This window comes from Bombus flavifrons, chromosome 17 (assembly GCF_040668555.2).
Source record: "Bombus flavifrons isolate JBK064 chromosome 17, iyBomFlav1_principal, whole genome shotgun sequence".
Taxonomy (NCBI): Eukaryota; Metazoa; Arthropoda; class Insecta; order Hymenoptera; family Apidae; genus Bombus; species Bombus flavifrons.
In genome coordinates this window covers 3,578,768-3,601,676 of record NC_138458.1, presented here as the reverse complement: position 1 = coordinate 3,601,676, position 22,909 = coordinate 3,578,768, and the positions used below count along the sequence as shown (strand labels likewise).

Below are 22,909 nucleotides of genomic sequence, written 5' to 3'. Positions count from 1 at the left end.
AAACGACGGGGAGCTCATATCACACAAAAGCTGTGTAAAATACCTAGGCATAAATACAGACGAAAAATTAAATTATAAGCAGCACATCGAAATTCAACTCTCCAAAGCCAGCAAAGTATTCTGGAAAACAAAAAGATTATTCTACTCCAAACATCTCAACAGCAAAGTAAAAATCCTGTGCTACCAAACACTAATCAGACCGATCATAACCTACGGCTGCCCAATCTGGTACAACATATCAGCCTTCCAAATGGAAAAAATTCGCATATTCGAAAGAAAATGCATCAGAGCTTGCTTGAGTACTTACAGATCCGAACACAGCGGATTCAAAAAATATGTTAAAAACAAAATAATCTACGTCCTAGCCAACATTCACCGCATAGACTGTCACATCTTAAAATTAATAAAAAACCACTTCGCGCAAGCGGCAAAAATAAAAGAAAATAGCTTGATCTTCAGTTGCTTATTCCCAAATGACGCATATTACAAAAACACTCTGGCAACAGGCTGTATCCCCCCAGAAGCTTTCCTATACCTAGACGAAAAAAACTACCTCCAAGACCAAAATAACATCCCAATAATTTATCACATAAAAAGCAAAATAGGGACCAAAACTATACTCTGCGAAGAAAACTTAAACGGACAAACCGCTGACACTAGGTGGAGATACAACGTGACCCTCCCTCTGAAAGACACTAAAAACAAACACAGAAAAAACACAAAAAAATATTGGTGGATTCCAAATCCATAATAAAACAAGAGAGCAAACCATTAAACCGACAGAACTCAATTCTGACACCGTATAACACAGGTGTAAACTGTAAATATTTGTAAATATTGTAAATAAACCTATTTAATATCCCCTTCCTCCTCCCCCCTCCCTCTCATCCCACCCCTCCCCAAAGTCACATAGCACCCAAGAAGTAGACTACCAAAGCGTCCTGTTTTGCGACCAAGTTTTCAGGACAAAGGGAAACAACCAAAAACAAAATCACATAAAAGCTCCGGTCCCCAGCGGCTTAATTCCAAAGAATAAATTACATCATAAAAAATGAAACACGCCGACACATAACATAGTATGGCTTCGTCGTACCGTCGCGTATCGGTACTTTTGCCTAACACACCTTACCGAAATTCACAGTTTATTGTGAATAACCAAATGTATTAATATGTATCTTGGTTTAAATAAACATTATAAAAAAAAGCAGTGGTTAGCGCCTTAGGTTACGAACGTTCGGGACCCGGGTTCGAATCCCGGCGCCCGCAGTCCGATTTTTCTTCCATGGCACATAAATGAGAAGAAAGCAGCAGTAGCTTATAGCGGCGACGTCTACATCAGCAGCAGCAGCAGCACTATCGCAACGATTACTATTACACCTCATTAGAATAAACCTTTGTGATTCTCGGGTAGATTGCTCAGAAGATGTGTATCACTTTCTGTCGATGTGTTAATTACGTTAATTGTAATTGTATTTTGATTGTTTTCACTGGTGAAAAAAGAAATTTTAGATAGAATGAATGCAGTACTAGTAGCATATATTAATATCAATAATTGACAATTTGCTAAATAAGCTGATTTTTCTTTGTATTTTTAGCATGGAGAAATGTATAGAGCCTATACGAGCAACAGAAATGTAATTAATTCAACCATTACAAATACTTATACATAGAACAAACAAACACTCATATATTATGACCGTGAATACCATTTTGAAAGTTAATTTTTTCATTCTAGGCTTGCATCCATCTCAAAGCGATTTCCTTATTTTTAGGAAAAGAGGAAAACATTCAATGACAAACTTATTAATATTATACATGGTATATCTAACTATTTATATAAATAAAATAATTTTGTTTCACACAGAATAATTATGTAAATATGTATATCTGTATGCATTAACTTTGTCGGGAACATTTTTCCATAAAATAAAAAATGACGCAGTATAACAGGGTTCCCACTTAAACGTCCCACTCTGTATATTGAACATAGTGTTTACATGGCACTCACTTGGATCAACTGCCATGACTACGAAGAAATTTTTATCTTTCTATAGAACCACGGTGAAATGTATAACGTAATATGCGATATAAAGAACACTGTTTTCCTTCCATCATAATATGGCTTACTTGCTTATCCAAATAAATTACAAAATGTTTGCGCCGTGTGTGATGTTTGCACGGTTGCAGGGTACAATATCTCCTTAAATGTATGTGCTATTTAATAAAATTAGAATTTAATTCTATTGTAACACAAACTTACTTAGTTCTTAGATCTCTACACGGAATACTACTATACTTCTATGACATAAATGTAAATTGCAATGTAATTGATAAAATATAAAAAGTAATACACGTATAAATATAAATGTAATCTAACGTTAGCTACATGATATGTGTATGTGCAAATTAATGATATAAATATCTATATTACCTTCTTTCATTACTAACATTTATGACGTTAATAAGGAAGACAAAAACATAATTGAGTCTAAAACGGAATAATTTATCCTATATCTGTAAGTATAAATTGGTATAAGTATCGATAATTTATACCACAATTATTATGCGATATGTAGTAAAGTAACATATGGAAATGGTTCCCCGGCTGAGAATATATTTTTGATATTGTTGAATTATAATAAATAACATATAATAAATAATGAAATATAAAATGAAGAATGAGGTATGATATTGCTTACGCAAATTAATTAGAAAAATTTTCAGGATACAATGATATTCTGTAATTATTCATAAACGAGGCTGTACATCAGATTTTAGTGAAATCTAAATTTGTTGTAAAGTTCAACATCCTGAACTTTTTCCTATACACATAACCGTCGCTCGGCCTTAGTTTTCGAGATACTTGCAAAAGATTGTTGCTACTATCACATTGAACCTTGCCCATATATGCATACCCATGGCAACGTACGTGTTTGCATTCTACGTCTACTTAACTATTGCTTCTAAAAACACATCGCGGCAGCCTGCAAACAACTCCTATAGCGCACAAACATTTCAATATTTATTTCTTTCTTTTACTAACCTGAAACTACTTCGACGATGAAAAAAGGATCTTTTAGACGCATAGATCTGACATGTGTTGACAGCCGTTATTAAATGGTACACAAAAGAAAAATGAAAAATACTGATCAATCCGGCTGTCGTGAGGAAGTTTGCTATCACCGGACATTAATATCATTTTGTTCACTAAGACAGTCGAATTGAAAAAAAGTAATCCATATCCAATACAGATAATAAATATTTTCATTTTCTTATAACAAGGTTTGGGCCTATGTAGATTAAAATAGCGGGCGTCAACCTCTGTGAGTGTCACATGCTCAGAAACAGTAACAGGGCAGACAAAACATCCTGCATGCCACAGCCATCGAAACAATAACTAGATAGTAACAAAATAGCCGTGTCTGATATACACCCGACGATAATCCTTCCAGAGGGAGCAAACCTTAGTATAAGAAACTTACTTGTGAAACTTTCGAACTACGCCTCGAGGAGATCACCGGTGAGCTGTTAATTTCGCGATTTCTTGTGTCTCCTACGTGACATGAGCTTTGCGTATTCAAACAAAGTATTTCTCCACGACTTTTGAACCAATTCACATTTGATAACTTCTTATTCCTAACTGCAATCATTGCCCTTTAAAAAGTATTTCTAGTCTATCTTTTTGAAGTACCTTGTCGACGAATTAACTTGTTATACAGACAGTTTTCCGGCGATCGCGATGTGTTTATAGAAACAGTAGATAAGCGGTTGCACTATGCCGACGTAAACGTTGCCATGAACGTACAAGTATAGGCAGGATTCGATATAGTATTAGCAGCAGTAATTTATTGCAAGTACAGGAAACATTTGGTAATTGCTGTGTCATTATCTGCATTCCGAGGGAGGGGGGCTAGCTCTATGACACACGGGGAAACTCGAAGTCCCGCCGCGATCAGCAGCAATGTTAGATATTGATGTTAATGACAGATGTCACAATGTACCGAAGTACTAATACAAAAGCAAAACTTTTTTATTGTTGACTTTTTAAAAAGAATCTACTAACGTATTTGTGTGACGTTTCTGATTAATATGAGACCAAACATGATATAATTTGAATTATAGTTACTTATTGATATGTATTTAATTATCATTTATTATGTAAGCTAATATGCTTCAAATTATATCGTATTTGGTGTCATTTTAATCATAAAAATATAAGGAGCATATTGGTAAAAATTTCAACGATCACGAATCAAAAATAAGAAAGTTTGATCTTTCAATTAAAGATCTCAGGTTATCGCGGGCATTTAATTAATATTTACTGAATGCTTCGATACTCAATCTCTGTTTTTCTTCGTTTCCTATATCTCGGAAACTAAGGTCGAGCGACGTATGCATAAAAAAAATGTTTTTCATAATGATTTTCACAACATATTTAAATTTGATCGACGTTGAACGTTTAGCCTCTTTTACGCGTAACTATCTTTAATGCATTTAGCTACCAAAGTTAGAATTTAATCGGAGTAGCAGAATTTTCGAAGTAATCACCACTCAAGATTAATGCCCTACGCAGAGTTCACAGGGATTAGAAATAAAGAAACAGACATTACAGGAAAATGAACGCAAAGAAGAACAGATAACAACCGATGAAAAGAAACACAAAGCAGGTAAACGCTATACAATACACATGGTAAAACATATGCGCGCGGTCCAGCATGTGGGACCAGAGTCCATTTAAAAATAATTTATGCTAATTAAAAGCCGAGCACATACAATTAAAAAGTTTTTAAACTAGATTTACGTCATCGCACCAAAGATAGTGCTTAACGGTAGGTTTGCAAGTACACAGCGACCTCGCGATTGTAAGTGCGCGAGCCGACTGCGGCTCATCAATTTATAGTGCTACCTACTCTCATCTCATCTCATTGAAGAAACTAGATTTTTGAAAATTTAGCGGCTGAAATTACCTCGGTGTTCGAATTTGAAAACGCCAACGGTGGCTGCGAGACGAAAAATAATTACCGATCGCCGTTGATTGTCTTGACAATGCGGCGAGCTGTTACTATGACCTTGAACCGTCGAACTCTGATGGAACCAGCGAGGAACCACCGCTAGAATTTTTTTCTTTTTTATTATTTAATTTGTACTTTACAATTTGTCCAGCTGGACATTTGGTAAATTTTTCTAACTTAATTGCTAAATAACTGTGGCGGCACTCGACCACGGAACGTTCCAACGGCTTCGCGACACTATATCTACGGCTATCACTAACGACTTCGCGACACTATATCTACGGCTATCACTAACGACTTCGCTATACCTTCAAAGTGTAAGGCCGACATGCCTAATGTACCATCGATATCCCTACGGTTTTTTCGCCGAATATTCGGAAGAATGCATACGCGGCAACCTTCGTGGACATCTAATAAACGCGTGCGTAGTGGGGATATCGAGGGGCAACAAAGAAAAGAATCCGTCTGGTTTCGAACCAAAGATTCATTCTGCCCCGAGCTGCGAAATGCGAAAGGTTAAGCATCATAGCGAAGCAAACACAATTAGAGATACGTGATTATTGACTCTTGATAGTTAATCGTTAATCGTTAATTGTTGCTAATCGTTATTCGTTAATTGTTGTTGGTAGTTAATCGTTAATCGTTAATTGTTGTTGACAGTTAATCGTCAATCGTTAATTGTTGATCGTAAATTGTTGACTGCTGATTGTTAATAGGTCAATAAACTTTTTTGTTGAACATCAAGAGTATTTCTTGTGGACACCTTCATCAACAACCACCTCATAACATGTGGATGCCTACCCTCAGCGGGATACCATCTTCGAATTTGACTATTTTATTTCTTTCAGTGGGGTGTTTTCTTCTTAGTCTTCTTTCTATAAGAGTTTTGCTCGCTTCAGCAGCCAGCTGGTTTGGATGTATTGCCGTTTTTTCCTTGTATTTTTCTCCGTACCCTTTTTTTTGCACGTAGAGAATTCCTCATGGACACTCCGCTGCTGCTAATAATCGGTAACAGCAGAGTAGTGTCGGACTCCTGCCGACTAAAACTCTACGATGACCATACTACATGTATGACAGGAGTGCTCCAGGAACCTCTTATGAATTATCTTCTGTTGCACCCCCTTCCCGTGTCCTCTTGTTCGAGCCAGTCCTAATAATTCTTTGACTGTTGAATTTGGCGTTAGGAGAGGGGGCATTGCCCCTTGTCTTATCCTACAAGGGTGAGAGTTTGTCTTTCTCTCCCTTTCTGCTCGCTCCTTTGCGAGCATAACTCGCTCACAGAAGAGGCGGACAGCCTCGTATTCCTGTGGCCCGCTCAACATCGCTTCTACAATCGCCGAGGGGGACAATCTTTCGCCTATGACGTGCCGCAGGGTGTAGCGGAACAGCTCCCACGCCGGACAAAAAAGCTGCAGCGTGTGTTGCGCCGTGTTCCTGCCCTCCCCGCAGTGGTGACAGATGTCCGTCGTCGCCCATCCGATTTTCCTCAGGTACACGCCGAACGCGCCATGTCCCGTGAGTACCTAGGTCATCCTGTAGATTTTTCTGCGTACCTGCCGATTTCTTCTTTGATCATTGGTATTTTTACTCATTGCTGCTATTCACCATAGCGGTATTCCGTACGTCTAAATTGGTTTTATTAACGTTTTTTAGTTTATTTTCCATGATCAAGTTTGGAGTTTCGACTAATTAGCCAGTTCTTATTTTTATTCGTATTTTGCCTATAATTGATTTAGTATGTTGTTCCCATGTAAGTTGTGTGTCTAAGTGGAGTCCTAGGTATTTAGCTTGCCTTGTTTGTATTATGTGCGTGTCATTCAATTGGATATTTGGTGGTTTCCGTTTTCTTAGTGTAAATTTAATATGGTTACATTTGCTGGGGTTTGCTTTTATTTGTTTATCTTGTAGCCATTTTTCTATTTGTGACGGCACTCGACGACGGAACTTCCCGACGGCTTCGCGACACAAAGCGCTATACTATCAAAGCGTAAGACCGATATTCCTAATGTACCATCCATATCCCTACAGTCCTTGTGCCGAATATTCGGAAGAATGCATTCGCGGCAACGGTCGCGGACGTCTAACATGCGCGTGCGTAGTGGGGATATCGAGGAGCAACAAAGAAATAATTCGTCCGGTTTTGAACAGAAGATTCATTCCGTTTCGAACAGTGAAGTGCGAAGGGTCTAGCGTAACAGCGAAGCAAACGCATTCGAGAAGCGTGATTATTGATTGTTGATTGTTGACTGTTAATTGTTAAATAAACTTTATTGTTGAACTTCGAGGGTATTTCTTGGGCACTTGCATCCAACAACACCTCAAATTTTTGTGATGTGCACTTCTAATAATGTGGCTGCTGTTTTTGGATTGGTGCGCCTGATTAGTACAGCTGTGTCGTCCGCGAATGCCAGTATTTTGCTGTTGGTAAAGGTTGGTATGTCGGCCGTGTATAATGTGTATAATATTGGGCCTGAGACGCTTCCTTGCAGTACCCCTGTCTTGATGTCTTTTACTTCAGAATATACATTCTTTACTTTTTCTACAAAGGTTCTGATGCCCAGATATGATTTGAGTAAGTGGTAGATTTGTTCCGGGAAGTATTTTTTGATTGTTTGCAAGAGGCTTTCATGACTCACTTTGTCAAATGCTTTCTCAATGTCCATGAAGAGGGCTGTACAGTATGAATATGTAATAAAACAAATTCATTCTTGTTTGAGATGTATAAGAGAATATAGCGGTGTTCGTTAATATTTTAAGCTATTATCTTACATATAAAATAGTTATTCTGTTATATATAAATTTTGTATTTAATAAAACGTTATATATTATTACTTTAACAAAAAGTTTTATTGTTGCATTGTTGCCTCGTCGATATCGACAATACGAGTAAAAGAGAAGGAGGATCTGAGAATCGAAGCGATCGACAAATATTGGGTTGGCAACTAAGTGATTGATTAGGTGGTAATGACAAAATTCGCATCTCTTTATCTTTTCACATAGCCCCACCACGTGTTCCATAACCGTCTGTGGCCATGGCCTTCTTTCACATAACTATTCGACTGGAGGACCAAGGACATGGGATGGGCCGCTCGGCCCGTTGAAGTTTCCAGACCCTTTTGGCCTGTCGGCAATTAGGCTTTCTCGCAATATTGTTTATGGTTCACTTGATATTTCTTAGGCAATCTGTCCACGATACTACAATCATATTTCGTTATAGGTCAGGCTGTTTTGGTGTCACCTCGATATCTGTCTAATAATTGCGGAGCAATTACTAAACATATATAAATGAAATTGGTAAAAACAAATTACAATTATGATAGTTAACAATGAACGTTGCGATAAGAATAGTAGTTCCAGAAGATGCATAAGATTTTATTCCGATAGCTTAATTTAATCTTTAGTAACCGACAAAGATACGTAAAAATTGAATTTTTGCAAAGAAAAATAATTTACAAAACACAAATGCAAAAAAATTTTCTAACAGGACCAAAGGGAGAACATTCCCTATACGATGAATAAAGTTCCGTCTAGTCAAGTCATTTCAAAGAAATCGGCGAATATACATAAGGAAAAAGGAAAAATACATGTCAAATTGAGATGCTTCTGAAGTCGGCATAAAAATAGAAATTATTTCATATTTTTTGCGCACTTAATTTGTATAAATACAATAAAAGTTATTTTTCAATTTTTAATGCATTTGAAAGTCGGTAATATTTTTCTTGGGAAAAAATTTTTTTTTCGGATATTTTTTTGTTATACAATTTCTATAGTATGCTTAAAGTACAATTAGAAATAATAGTAGTATATACATGTCGGAGATGAAAGGACATCGGAGCCTTCCCTTTGGAACTTCGGGAAAATTCCTTAACACCATAATCTAGATTCTATTATAGGCGTAATTAAACAATTGTCGTCATTCGATCCGATTGTATTTGTTCGAGATTTGTGATAATGAGCTTGGGCTCGAGGTGACAACCAGTTGCCGAACGTAGCCGCGGTCACGGAATGGACGCTTTATCTAACAAAGGTATGGAGTAATTCTATAGCTCTCCTTAAAAGAAATATTTGTGACGGCACGCGACAGTAAACATTCCAACGGTTTCTGTCCCGTGGCTCGCCACACGCAGACCCTATTCTTTGAGTAAGATGATTGCCAGATGTCGATGTGTCTTCGCAGTACATGTTCGGCTAGCCTGAGGGCCCGTTATAAATCTTAAGATTTAGTTGGCTAAACTCCTTCAGACAGACAATCTTTGTCCCAGCTACGGGAAGATAGGAGAGACCTATTTTTCAACGAACGGCGTCTCCCACTAGCAACTTTCCCTCGAGGGCGGCTAGCATCTTTTTCTAACCACCGATATAGAGATTGACCAATTAGCAGCAACGCCAATTTCCCTCACCTTCTGAACGAAGGCTATCCTCGACGAATCCAAGGATCTCGTGTCCTTAGACACACCCCATCATAGTTTTTCTCTGCAGCATCATCGCGACGGAAAGTCATTCTCTCGTGAGGTCGTATTAGCGAGTTACTTAGCGTTTGTACGCTCGGTGGATATTCCACGTTTTAACAAAGAGTCCGACTTAGTTTTTGTGAGCATGTTCATCCATCATCCCGTTGCCCGCGGATTCGTTATTGAACCTAGGATCATTGTCATTAGTTTCTCGAGTATCTAATTACTACGGTTACTTGTCCAATCCTATAATAACCGTATTTGCTCTAGTCAATGTCTTCTCTATTGCATAACGACACTGTGTATCCAAACGAAAATTCGTTTCTCGCCCCTAACTCTAAATTCCAACCTTTCTCTGACATACATATTATACAATATGTTAATCATATTGCGCAAGCGTTGCCTATTCGTATTCATTAGTTATCTTGACCTTGCTGACCACGTAAATGCAAATAAATATGTAAAAAATGATAATTGAGATGGGGAGTATCTGAATCAAAGTATATATTTTGTCTCTTATTATGATCATGTATCACAGCGGTTTCAAATATTTTATGAGTGCGAACAGTGTTCCTAACGACCGCTAAATAACAACAGTTAAGACTGGATGCGGTGCTATCAAGGGCCCTCGATAATACGCGTAGCAGTTAGCAGTCATCGCAAGAATTTATATTTTTTTGCCTTTGTAATCAACAAAAATAAAATATCACCGTGGGAACTTAAAAGTGACCACTTGATTGTGCAAGAAAACTTACGATGAAGAAGCTGTATCTGTGCCTTGTATTGGAATTATGCGTGCTGACCATGTCGCAAAGAACTGCCTTGGATACGTCGATTCTTAATCACATCTATCGTGGATATCGTAATTGGTTAACGCAATCTTACGGTACGTCTATTTTAGTTTATTTCGTGTTTATTTTCTTTATGCAGTAATATCATTTTTTTTTTTTTTTTTTTTGTTAGAGAGATGCTTTTTGGAGGAAAATTGAAATATTGTGAATCTTATTTTTCATAGACTAATGTTTCGTTGTGAATATATATATTTTCGCGATAAAATGATAAGTTAAGGAAATTTTTTTCGGTAAAAGTAGACAAAAATTTGTACAGCACGGATCATTCTTTTTTTAATATGTAAATATTGTAGAGATTAAATTTTTAAGTGACACACGCTATGAATTCTGTGGCACCCTCTTCTGGTTCTTGAGATGTGGAATTTTGTGAATCGTACTTATTTCGAAATTCGTAATGAAACTAAACAGCAGTCCTGAAGTGTACTAAGAGTGAGGAGCTGTTAGGTAAATGTGAAATCTAAAAATGTCTGTATACCATTTCCATTTGTTCTTAAAATACTGGTCAGTCTTGTTCTACGAGTATAAGTGGCAGCAACCTGATTGTGATTTCAGATGGAAATTGGGTTTTGGTTAGGTTAGCGACGGGTTGCAAGGGGAGGTGTTGCTATCCCTCGTCGCCGAACGTATTTACTTTATAATAATAATCTTGAAAATATACAGTAGCTCATGAAAGTTTTCACATGCTATTAAAACTCTAGACAATTAAAATACGCACGTTAAATTTGAAGAAGTGAAAACAATGGTCTTATTACTATAAGGTACAAGTACCAAGATTATACATCTGTATATCTAAAATTTGGAACAAATCCGATAACGTTCGTAGAAGTTATGAAATCTTTCATTGCAAGGATGTATAGAAACAGGGTCGCAAAAGTAATCGAACGTTTAGATGTTAAGCGATGTTAAACAATACTTTCGTATACAAAGTGACAAGAAAACGTTGGCAGACTCGGTTGATGTAGAATTAAATTGTGCAGTGAGTTTTGTGCTTCGCTGTGAATAATATTAATCTCTGTAGTGATAATAAGTGCCAAATAATCAGAAATATAGATATTCGAGAGGGAATTGATATGAAAAGGACATAAAGATGAAAATTATAACAGCAGATCGCTAGAATATGAGATAGATATGTACCTATGATATGTTATATTATCACAAAGTGAGAAATCGAAGAAACAGTCACAAACAAATATCCTACAGGCAGACCAAGGAAACTAATTAGTAGAGAAGGACAAATTATTATAATTTAATGAGTGAAGTAAGAAGAGTCGAAATATCTCGGTTCCAAAGTCACTCAAACAATTGCCAAGTGCGTCAGTAAGAATGTTTATGTGAAATTTTGTTGCAGTACTGTTTATGTATCATTCTGCCTATTCATTTCAATGAATGTTTCATAACTTTTACAGATGTTACCAGATTCGAACGAAACTTTATATATAAAATCCTGATACTTGTATCTTATGGTAGTTATAATATCATTTTCAGATCTTACCTTTAACGTGTATATTTTAATTCGAATTCTTTTTCTAAGAAAATTACGTTTATAATACTTCAAATTGCGTATCTCAAGAATCACAAGAGATAACATCAAAATTGAAAACGTTTCTTACTTAGAAATAAATCGCCTAAGATATATGCTAAAAAAAAAGCGGTCCGTGCTTTTTTTAAGTGTTTTTATCAACTTTTACCCTTTTACCGAACGATCGAATAATAGTAACTATTTATGCAACTATAAAACAAAAATTTATTAGCAACAGCCTGTCAAGTCGTCAGAGCGATATAATGTTTAATACAATTGATCGATAGTGACGTTACTATAGTAATACACAGCTGATAAGAACATAGTTTGGTTTCATTTGTCTGTCGTCATATTGTTAATTCTTCTAAACCTCATAAGATTTATTGATCTGTTCGCAAATAATACGATGTACAGTAGAAAAATATTAGATGATAGTAAAATTGAACATTTCATCAAAAGGAGTGAAAACTATATAAAATAATTAAATATTCTGCTGGATCTAATTTTGTGACAAACGGTTGAATGAAATTTTAGTTTCTCTGCTCGTTAAATAACAGTAGAAATCGAACTAACAAACAATTATCATTTAATTTAAAACTGTGACTAAGAGACGATGACATTTCCATTAAATCTTGCCTATTGTCGATATATACCGCGGAAGAAAGAATAATTCCTACCGGTTTCATCAACATCACACTTCATAAACTTTATTCCTTATTTTCATATCCATTATGCTATATTATATTGCAATTATTTACTTCAATTAAAACACCTCCTTTTTCCAAAATCGGTATAATACAATAATACAACTTTAATGTGAATATTTCATGGATTTTTCTTTACAATTTATAACTTTTTTATACAGACATATTTATCATTATGTATGAATTCAACAAGACACGTTACATAACTTTTTGTATAGCTTACAAAACCTAGCTAGAAAATCTAGCTTTAGTAGCCAAGACTCGCCTTCGTCCGAAGATAGCAAAATCAGTGCAAAATCTAAGACAAACGAACCTCAAACCTCTACTTCAACCGACGCAATGTTGCGAGCAATATTGGACAATATTCAAAAACAGAATGAGAATATTGTCCGTTTACGAGTGGATATGTTACGTTTGTCTATGCAAAGTGATGAAGAGAACAGACACAGGGCAGCAAAAATCGAGAATCTTGGGAAAACCGTTGCAGAGCTACGGACTGGGTTCGGATCCCTTGCGACCGATGACTTTGCTTCCATTATCATCGAAGACAATGAAAATGCATCGACAGCAATCAATCGTACTGGGAATATGGCAAAGGCACGCAAACTGTCAGGGTTAGCAGCTCCAGACATCCCACCTGTCCACTTCGACATCGAACAACCCGAGGTGGAAGAGAGAGGCTATTTTCCGCCAGCTCCTCCCACTCTACGAGCTAATGATGCAATACGTTACATCCCAACGCTCAACGGAAACGATGATGTAGGAGTCGAGGACTTCATCAAAGAAGTGAGAAGTATGAAGGGTCGTTGTATGGAGCAAGATATATTGCTAAAAGCAACAAAAGTGGAAAAGATCATAGGAAAAGCGGCCCAAAGTATTCGCAACATTCCCATTGAGTGTTGTAGTGATCTGTACAACGCACTGAGAAATAATTTAGCAGCTCAAGTGACTTCGGACGAATATCAGGAACAATTACGAGAGTTGAGACAGGAGTGCGAAGAATCAGTGCAGAGTTTTAATATTCGGTTTAGAAGAATACTCAACCGTTTGCTGTACGCAGTAACCAATGAGTACCCACAACCACTAACACGCAAGATCATGACCGAAGAAATCACGAAGAAGACTGTTCGTGTGTATCTAAAGGGACTCAGGCGCGACATAGGCCGAATACTATTAAGCAGTGAATCCTTGAATCTTCCGGAAGCTGAAAAAAAGGCAGCCGATGTAGAACGCTACTTACGAGAAGAACGGCAACCTAATTGGTCAAGTAATCGCTTACCTTCTGCTAGGAATCGCCCCAACAACCAATCAATGCAGGTAAGACGATCTAATGTACTATCAAGATCGCCTAACACGCCAGTAGCTCAGAAACCTGCTACATTTAACCAAGTAGAGAATAGGCCACCTGCTGAACGCGCGCAGACGAAGTGCTTCAGATGCGGAAAGCTGGGACACTAGAATTAATTAGATATTTATATTAAGTACTATTTACTTATTTATAGCACTTACTTATAAATTATACTTATCTATAATAAGTATTAACTTATTATAAATAATTAGCCATGTCACTGCGCCATGCCAGAAAAAATTACTGAAAATTCTCAATGCGAGAATTGATTGTAAATATTAATAAATAAAAAAAAAAAAATTGTAACAGCTTCAGTCTTGGAAAGTCACGGCTGGACTTCAGAACCAAATCGTAATTAGTGTAAAGCAAGTGCTCAAAAATAAATTCTCTTTCTATTTTTTTATATTTTATTTTTCTTTTCATCTGAGATTTCCTTTTTTTTATTTTACGTGACTTGCTCATAGCATGTGAACAAATATATTCGATACGTCGCTAAGCAGAAATAAGAAAGTTTCATTTTTTCTTTATGCTGTCTTATACAGAGAGTCAGAAAATGTTTGTATACCTAGCTTGTTGACTTTCAAATTCTGGTATTTATTGTATTATTTTTTCTTTTCACACATTATGAAAAATATTTCATTTGCACACTATTTCCGTAACAATTTTTGTTGGAGTATCGTTTGTTTGTTTACAGCTCTTCGGTCATTACATTGAGAACGGTACATCTTTCAATAAATTTGGAATATGTTGTCAAGGTCAACTTTCTCCTATAGTCATGTAGCCACCGCACGGCCTTCGTTCCCGAGATATAATTGATTGCGGTATCTTTATATAACTTGAGGTGGTATTGGATGTAGTGTATTAAACACTCGGTGTTCAGGTCAACAATATATTTATTAACAAGTGTCTTCTTTTGATAGCGTCGCGTATCGCTCTAGGTTTCGCTAGTCAATCTCGCTGTCCAGTTACGACTCGATGTTATTTGATTTCATTATTTGCTATTTATTAGAAACAAATTATAGACATAAAATTTCTTATTTATTGTTAATATATATTTATTTATTGATATTAATAATAATGATTTAATTATAGTTATATTTATATATATTATTTATAAATAAATAAATAAATAAATAAAATAAATTTATAAATAAAATATTAAATAAATTTATTTAATTGAAATAGCTTATAGTTTAGAGCATAATATTGAAAATATTAGGGAAATTAAATAAATTTTTAAATATTTTTTTTATAAAAAAATAAATTTAAAGTTTATATATACAGGGTGGTTGGTAACTGGTGGTACAAGCTGAAAGGGAGAGGTTCTACGCGAAAAAAGAAGTCGAAAATATAGAATAAAAATTTTTCGTTTGAGACTATGTTTTCGAGAAAATCGACTTTCAATTTTCGCTCGGTACACCTGCACTTTATTACCTCTCGTTATAACGGATCTCACTGTAGATTTTTAAAAAAATTAAAAAAAAAATGAAAAAAATCTTTATTCTATATTTTCGACTTCTTTTTCGCGTAGAATTACCCCCTTTCCGCTTGTACCACCAGTTACCAACCACCTTGTATAGAAAAATATATTGAATTTAAATTTATTATTATTATTATGAATTAGATTTTATTAAATAATATAATTTATATAATTAAATAAATTAATAAGTTTAAAATGAAATAAGTATTATGTCTGAAAAAGAAATAAATTGTAAATTTATTAATGAAAATTAAAAATTTTGTAATACTATTAATTTATAATTAAATTTAAATTAATATAGTTTAAAATAAAATATGAAATTGCAAATTTAAAGATTAAGTATAAAATTTATATTAAATTAAATTAAATAATATAAATGTAAAAGAATAAAAAGGAGTTATAATTGAAATAAAAGTTTTTATATAAAAAATGTCAATATTTGTTCTTATTTTATTAAATTTAAATTTTAAGATAAGGTATTTAAGTAGAATAAAATAGTTTCCTAATATAATTATTCTTGATAATAATAATAAAATAATTAAATTATTTCTAAAATTTAAGTTTAAATTATAGATAAATTCTCATTTAAATATAAATGTTGTATATAATGGGAATGCGGAGTATATAAATAATAAAATAATTATTAAATAATATGAATATGATGAAAAATTTCTAAAATTTGAATCACTTACATTATAAAATTCAAAAAAATATATTAAAGTTGAAAATATAAATAAATAAATAAATATTTATAGAATAAATAAATTTTTATTTGTATGTAAAATGAGAATGAAAAATAACGAGTTAAAAATTGATGAACAGCCAAATAATTTTTTAATAGAAAAATTTAAGTTTGTGTATAAAGCAATAAATGTATTATTTTTAAATACTATAATAATAAATTTTGGCGTAAAATAGATTATGGACGAGAAAAAATAAATTGGAATAAATTTTATAAATGTAGAAATAATTAAAATTTGATTTCATGAATTGTTATGAATTGTCGCCCCATATCCACGCGTTTGTTAGGCGTCCGCGACCGTTGCCACGCACGCCTTCTTCTCGAACATTCGGCAAAAGGACGTAAATAATACTTTAACATAAATAAAAATCTGTAAATCAGTGAGTTATAGATTGGATTGGATTAATATCCTAATGTTAGGCACGACTTAATATTTCTTTCATACGATTTTGTAAACGTATCACGAATTCGATTACTACTTATTTATATTATTATTATTTGTATGTTTAAAGAAAAATTTGAATTTTTATTAGTACTTTGCAACTAGAAAATTCTGAGTTAAGTGCCGTCCGGTTTCTGACAATCCGCTTAGCAGAAAGCATCACTGCCTTTCTCACACCGTGGCCAGATCCTTTAAACAATATCCCTGCTCTCTTTTCTTTATTCTTTGACAATGCAATGTCGGATCGCTTGCCATCGGTTTATCTGTCTATCAACTTATCCTTCGTCAAACTGTTTTACATATCTCTCGAAACAGTCTTGCCATCGATACCTCATAGCTCAGTTACTTCGATTCGCCTAGCATCGGCTGTCCAAATATTAGCTCAAGCACCCTACCGAGGTTCTTACAGAGTCTTCGGCCCAGTCAGAAATTATCGTAAGACTAAATAGCGGCGGGCTATCTGTATTTGTGACGGTGAGAAAGTGCATTGTCGCTATCAAGTATGTACATGACGAACAGACAGGTGAGACATAGTGCAACATTTCGTATATCAATAGATTCGCCGAAAATTATTTCACGATAGCATTATTTCACTACTTTGATCCAACCAATAACCTATTCATTTTTCTTTCTAATTTACACAATATTAGAAATGGTTACCCTGACGCTGACACTAATTCACATGGATTGAATTTTTGTCTAATAGGCGAGCGGTTGAGATTTCGACATACCTTTTGCATTATTTGATCGGAATTTTGACATATCGCGTGCAACGTTATATCACAGATGAAGTATTTTTGTAAAATATTTTAAAAGGACTATTTTGTAGGTACAAGAAGTGAGGAACGTGTGTCTCAATTACGGAATAAAAATAAATTTCAAGATGAAGTTCCAATAGACGTCTCTTTTCCTTGCAACGTAACAGGTAGTTAACAAAATTTATGGTTATTGTTATCAAGTATTTTATGAAATCACCCGTAAATATTATATTATGATATTCATTCTTTAAAATCATTACTCAATTTAAACCACAGATTTTTTTTATTTTCTGTAATTTTTGTAATTTGTCTTAGGGAACGATTGGTAAATTTCTGTGGCAGGAAACTACAGTGAAGAACGCTGTTCTTCATAATTTGTAGTGGCTACAAGAATGTCAATGTGATTTCGAGTTCATTCAAAGTCTTATCCTATTAATTTCATTTTTAAGATAGATATGAAACATTACAAGCTCCTCACCCTACTGTAATTTAAGAATATTAAAATTGATGCTTTTTTTAAGTTCATATGTATTCTAATGTCTTTACTTTAATTTGTTTAGCCGGCAGGTCTCCGAAAGTTCCCGAGTCGGTACACCATTTAAGACCAGGAGACATAGATGTCATTGCTGCAATGGGCGATTCTTTGACAATCGGCGCCGCAGTTACTTCGTTTAATATATGGGAAGTGAACATTGAAGATAGAAGCATAGTAGGCAGTATCGGCGGTCAAGGAACTTGGCGACAGTACCTGACTCTCCCTAATATTCTTAAAGTTTGTTCATTTCTTACATCTGCATTGTTTACGCATATGATTTGTGTTATCGCCATTAATGCGAATACTGAAATCATTCACAGTCTGATTTTTCTATATGCAGGAATTCAATCCGAAATTAATAGGTTATTCACTTGGGGACGCTATAAGTACTGATCCAGCTGCGCAGTTAAACGTCGCCGAAGGTGGAGCTATGTCTAAAGATATGACTTTCATGGCGACATATCTGGTCAATAAAATAAAAGATGATCCGAGGGTAGATATAAACAAACATTGGAAGGTTCGTATATTGGTAGACAAAGTAATTATATACAATACATACCTACTATATGGGAAGTGGTGTTTTCATATGCATAATAGATTATAGATTATAGATTATATTAATAGATTATAAATTAACATAAAATCTAAACTATTAGCAACATTATTTCTTGCGTTACTAAATATAATCTATTATTATTAGCAATGTTACATTTACCATTTATATTCAAATATTAAAATAAAAATTAGACAAGGCCTTTATACGTTCATTAATAAGGAATAAATATCATAATGAAATTATTGGCATTATAATTCGAGAAGTATTTCACTGCATTTCTGGTGGACTATTTTTAAGAGTTAATTACATTACCTTTTATTTACTAAAAATACACTTCAAATATAATTAAAAATTATAACTTCAATTAAGAAAGATTAGATGCCAGTATGAAATAGGACAAATTTTTTCTTTCTTTAATCAAAATTTATAATTACATTTAATATTTAATCGTTTACGCAATAGTATCTACATTTTTATGTTTTCCAGTTGATTTCGTTGATGATTGGAAGTAATGATTTTTGCTCTGATATGTGTGCAACTTCTTCTCCATGGACTATGTTAAATGATCACAAAATAGATTTAATTCATACCCTTAGAATATTAAGAGACAATTTACCAAGAACTTTTGTTGCTCTTGTACCACCACCTCACTTAAAGGAACTGATTGCTGCACACAAAGGAAGAGAGTCATTGCTGTGCTATGTGTCATCCATATTTGGATGTCCATGTTTGTTTGCTTTACAATTTAGAGATAACAGACCGGAATATTATAAAATAATAGAGAGGTTTGTATAATTTTCCGAATTTAACTTTTTAAATATTTTGTGCTTGAGGAAGAATTTTGTTGTATCATACTTTATATTTAATCTTAGTATTTAAACATAAAAGGGACTACAATTCCCATTTTAATGAAGCTTAAGTATGTTGTCAAATTCAACATTTTTCCTCTAGGGAGTAAACTCACTTAGTTTCCGAAATATTTAGAGAAAGCTGCTGCTACTACTATGTTGAATATGACTTATAAGGCAACGTTTGCGTCAGCATGGTGTGACCACTCATTTACTGTTGTGTGTCTATAAACACATCGTTGCGACCTGCAAATAATCTCTATAACGGGCGAACTGTTTAGTACTTATCCCGGTTTTTTTCTTTTTTTTTTTTACTAACCCGAAACTACCTCGAAAACGTAAAAAAATATTTTGAACGCACAAGTCTTACATGTATTGGCAGTTGTCAAAAACTATACAAAGCCGAACCCTATTCTAGAAAAGTAGTAATACTGAGCAATCCAGTCGTCACACCGTGAGGAGGCTGACTACCATCAGACTTTAACGACGGCCTAATTGAAAGACTGATCTACATTCAATACGGATTACGCTCTTGAACACGCATTTAGTTTTGCAACCTTCAACAAGTGATTCATGTACACACTTTTGAGCTAAATACGAATTGGCCAACCATTTTTTGTTAGAACGCACAGCTTTTGAGAAACTCAATTTTGAGAAAAAATGTAAGAAAAATTCAAATTCGCAACTTCGCGAATGTTTTGTTTTTTTTTACATTAGTAGCTATCGAGATGTATTTTGGACAAGAAATGTCGTGGACTCTCTTGAATAAAATGATATGTACCGTTATTGTATTACAGACATTTAAATACGTGTAGATAATGATTAAAGCGAGAAGGACGCTTAGAACGCGTCATTTCTTTTGCTTAGATTTTCCAACTTATTTCAAAAATTAAAGGTCTACAAGAGAATCTAACTCTAGCACGCGATAGAACAAATATTTTTGCTAAGGAAAGCATCAATAAAGCCAGAAAATCATGTTTTGTTTTTAATGTAAATGCGAAGAAGTTTGACAAAACACGCGGTGACGGCAAACCATTGACTGAGTACCAACTCAGTGTTGCTGAGTATCTCACCTGTCGCTCAGTATAATGGAACCGCAGAACGCGTGAGGCTATTAGCCGTCGACATTGACCAGCATTGTCTTCGTCCCGTATTTTGTCAAACTTTTTCGCTTTTCCAGGAGTTCATTCGTTATACAGATCGTTTCACACCAGCTATGATGTGTTTATAGAAACAGTGGATAAGCGATAGCACCACGCTGACGCGTACGTTGCCATAGACGTGCATGTATAGATAAGATTCAATGTAGTATTAGCATCAGATTTTTGCAAATATCTGCGAAACTAAAGTCGGGTAATGGCATAATGTTTATAGTATAATGTTGTTTTGAATGATGAGTTAAATTATAGTTAAATTTCATCGAAATCGGAGGTGCAGCCCCTTTTGTGCCCAATTACCTTAACTTTTATTTTATATTTAAGCGTATTTCATTCTTGTTATATGTTGGTGAATAACTTTATTGAAAAGAGTTATTAGAGAACGATATAGATTGATCATCTTTGAATTCAATTCACATTAAGATCTTATTGATGACTCGGGCAATGTCGGGCTCGACTTTGGATGAAAAAACACTGATAAGTATATTTATAAATATATTATGAGTGTGTATATTATGAGTGTGTATTCAGACGACGAGTTCGTATTTCTATAACACATATGTAGTGATGTGACCGATACGGTATCGATGCTATCGACAGCGATCTACGAATTTCAATCTGTTATCGATTAATATCAAAGACAAAGGTGTCAAGTATTATCATCTTTGGTGACGGGTGCTTTGCTGAGCGCAAATTCATCGCTATACAGTACTCGGACACCCCTAGATGCATAGAGGTTGGGGTTACGCCCAACCAGCGCACAAGGCACCCAGTATCTTGCTACCTGGATTAGTTAAGTCTGACAGGGGCTGTCACTTGTCTCAGGTCGAACGGGGCGTTTTCGAAGCCCTACCGTCTCTCCAGGACGGTTCCGGAGCAGGTGGGACGCTGCTCACACGCCGAAGTACCAACCTTAGTCATTGGTGGTACTATCGTGTGGATGTACGGCCACTGCCGGCCGGCGACCTGCTAACCGTGTTCGGCAGTTCCAGATGGGACTCACGTAAGCGAGAGTCTCAAAGTACAAAGTACCCGGGAAACTCATCCCGACGGTCCCATCCTTGGCTTCAGGATCATGGGTGCGCTACTATCCAAGGCCACGTAGAGAGAGAGTGTAACCGTACATAAACGCCTTACACTGTTGGCGACCTTCTCTGTAGTGTACATGGAGGACTCACTCGAGTTTACGCGTAGCAATAAACACGACAAGGTCCCCTCACTGATCAACCAGAAGCTTGGTGTTACGCAGTACCTCTACCATTTCGTTTCTCTTATCACGAAGATCGGCGAGACCCTTACTCGAACGACGAGTGAATGCAGAAATTATCGAGACGCAAAGAGGCTATGGACCAATTCCGTGAAAGTGTCGTATGGATATGGTGTAAATACCCCTGCTTTCATCCTTCTTTTTCTTCGTAAAGGAATCATCGACAATTCTCCTTCAGTGCGAAACAGTTTAAATTCACCTCTAACCTTTACTAAATCAATATGGCGTCTATCCCGATTAGGAATGCGGCATTTATCCTAATTATCTTGAAAAAGTGTTGCACCTTTCCATTACCATACCGTGTATCGGAAATCGTTAATTTTGGCAGTGGATTATTCCACATAATCTCCTACGTATAACAAAAATTATGCTATAAAAAACTACGAACTTTTAGTTCCTATGATAATCCAAATGATCACGAAGTGTAATTACGAAGCCAAAATGTGAGATGTTTATACTGAAAAAATGTGAGGACTTGGTAACTAGCAAAGGAATTTTACTTCTGTCTCAGCGCGGTGCGACAATTCGCACCGCAATCAGCTTATTTTTATTATTTCACATTTATGCGATATTATTTCCCTAACATATTTCAAGTGCTGTTTGATATCTATTTTAAGATGCATATGAAGAATATGCTAGTCTGTTTCATTTTTTCAGGTGGCAAGAGATTGACGAGGAAGTCGCTAATTATCCAGAATTTCATAGAAATGACTTCACCGTAGTAATTTTACCGACTCTGGAAGATGCAAAACTACCTCTTGCCGAGGATGGATTTTCCGATCTCTCATATCTTAACGCTGATTGCTTTCATTGGAGTCAAAAACTACATGCACTATGTGAGTATAACAGTGAGTGAAACTATACAATTATTTAATGAGTGTTACGTTGATAATGAGAAATGTTTTGTGTTTCCCAAGATGCGAATAATCTGTGGAACAATTTGTTGGAGCCAGTTGGTAACAAGAGTAGGACTCTCACTTCGCTATTTAAAAAATTTCTGTGTCCTACTTCGGAAAGACCGTTCTTGATGACGTATGAAAATTCACAGAACAACGAAACTTAAGGATGGTTAGAGAAATTTTGATCAATTTCTGTAAGTGGAAGATGTATTATAGGCTTGTCATTGAATTAAAGGAACGAGCAATTTGTGTGTATCAATATAGTATATTTCTGTATAACGAATAAAAGGAAAGTTGCTTTTTTACATTTCTTCCTTCTTGCACGTAGTTCCTTAGGATT

The 22,909-nt window shown here is 35.1% G+C and overlaps 1 protein-coding gene across 3 annotated transcripts; it reads left to right on the top strand.

The window, feature by feature from the left end:
• The first annotated feature begins 9,953 nt into the window (after positions 1-9,953).
• On the top strand, positions 9,954-22,799 carry LOC138188691 (phospholipase B1, membrane-associated-like). Of its 3 annotated transcripts, none has more exons than XM_069130687.1 (7): positions 9,954-10,349; positions 17,379-17,474; positions 17,868-18,079; positions 18,183-18,359; positions 18,885-19,183; positions 22,328-22,506; positions 22,588-22,799. In XM_069130687.1, the coding sequence occupies exons 1-7, from the start codon at positions 10,220-10,222 to the stop codon at positions 22,731-22,733; spliced, it is 1,239 nt and encodes a 412-aa protein (XP_068986788.1). In that variant the 5' UTR covers positions 9,954-10,219; the 3' UTR covers positions 22,734-22,799. The 3 variants fall into 3 exon arrangements, with proteins under 3 accessions (XP_068986788.1, XP_068986789.1, XP_068986790.1); XM_069130688.1 differs by having other exon boundaries at positions 22,567-22,702; XM_069130689.1 differs by lacking the exons at positions 22,328-22,506; positions 22,588-22,799 and adding an exon at positions 19,350-19,530 and having other exon boundaries at positions 9,956-10,349.
• Positions 22,800-22,909: the final 110 nt, after the last annotated feature.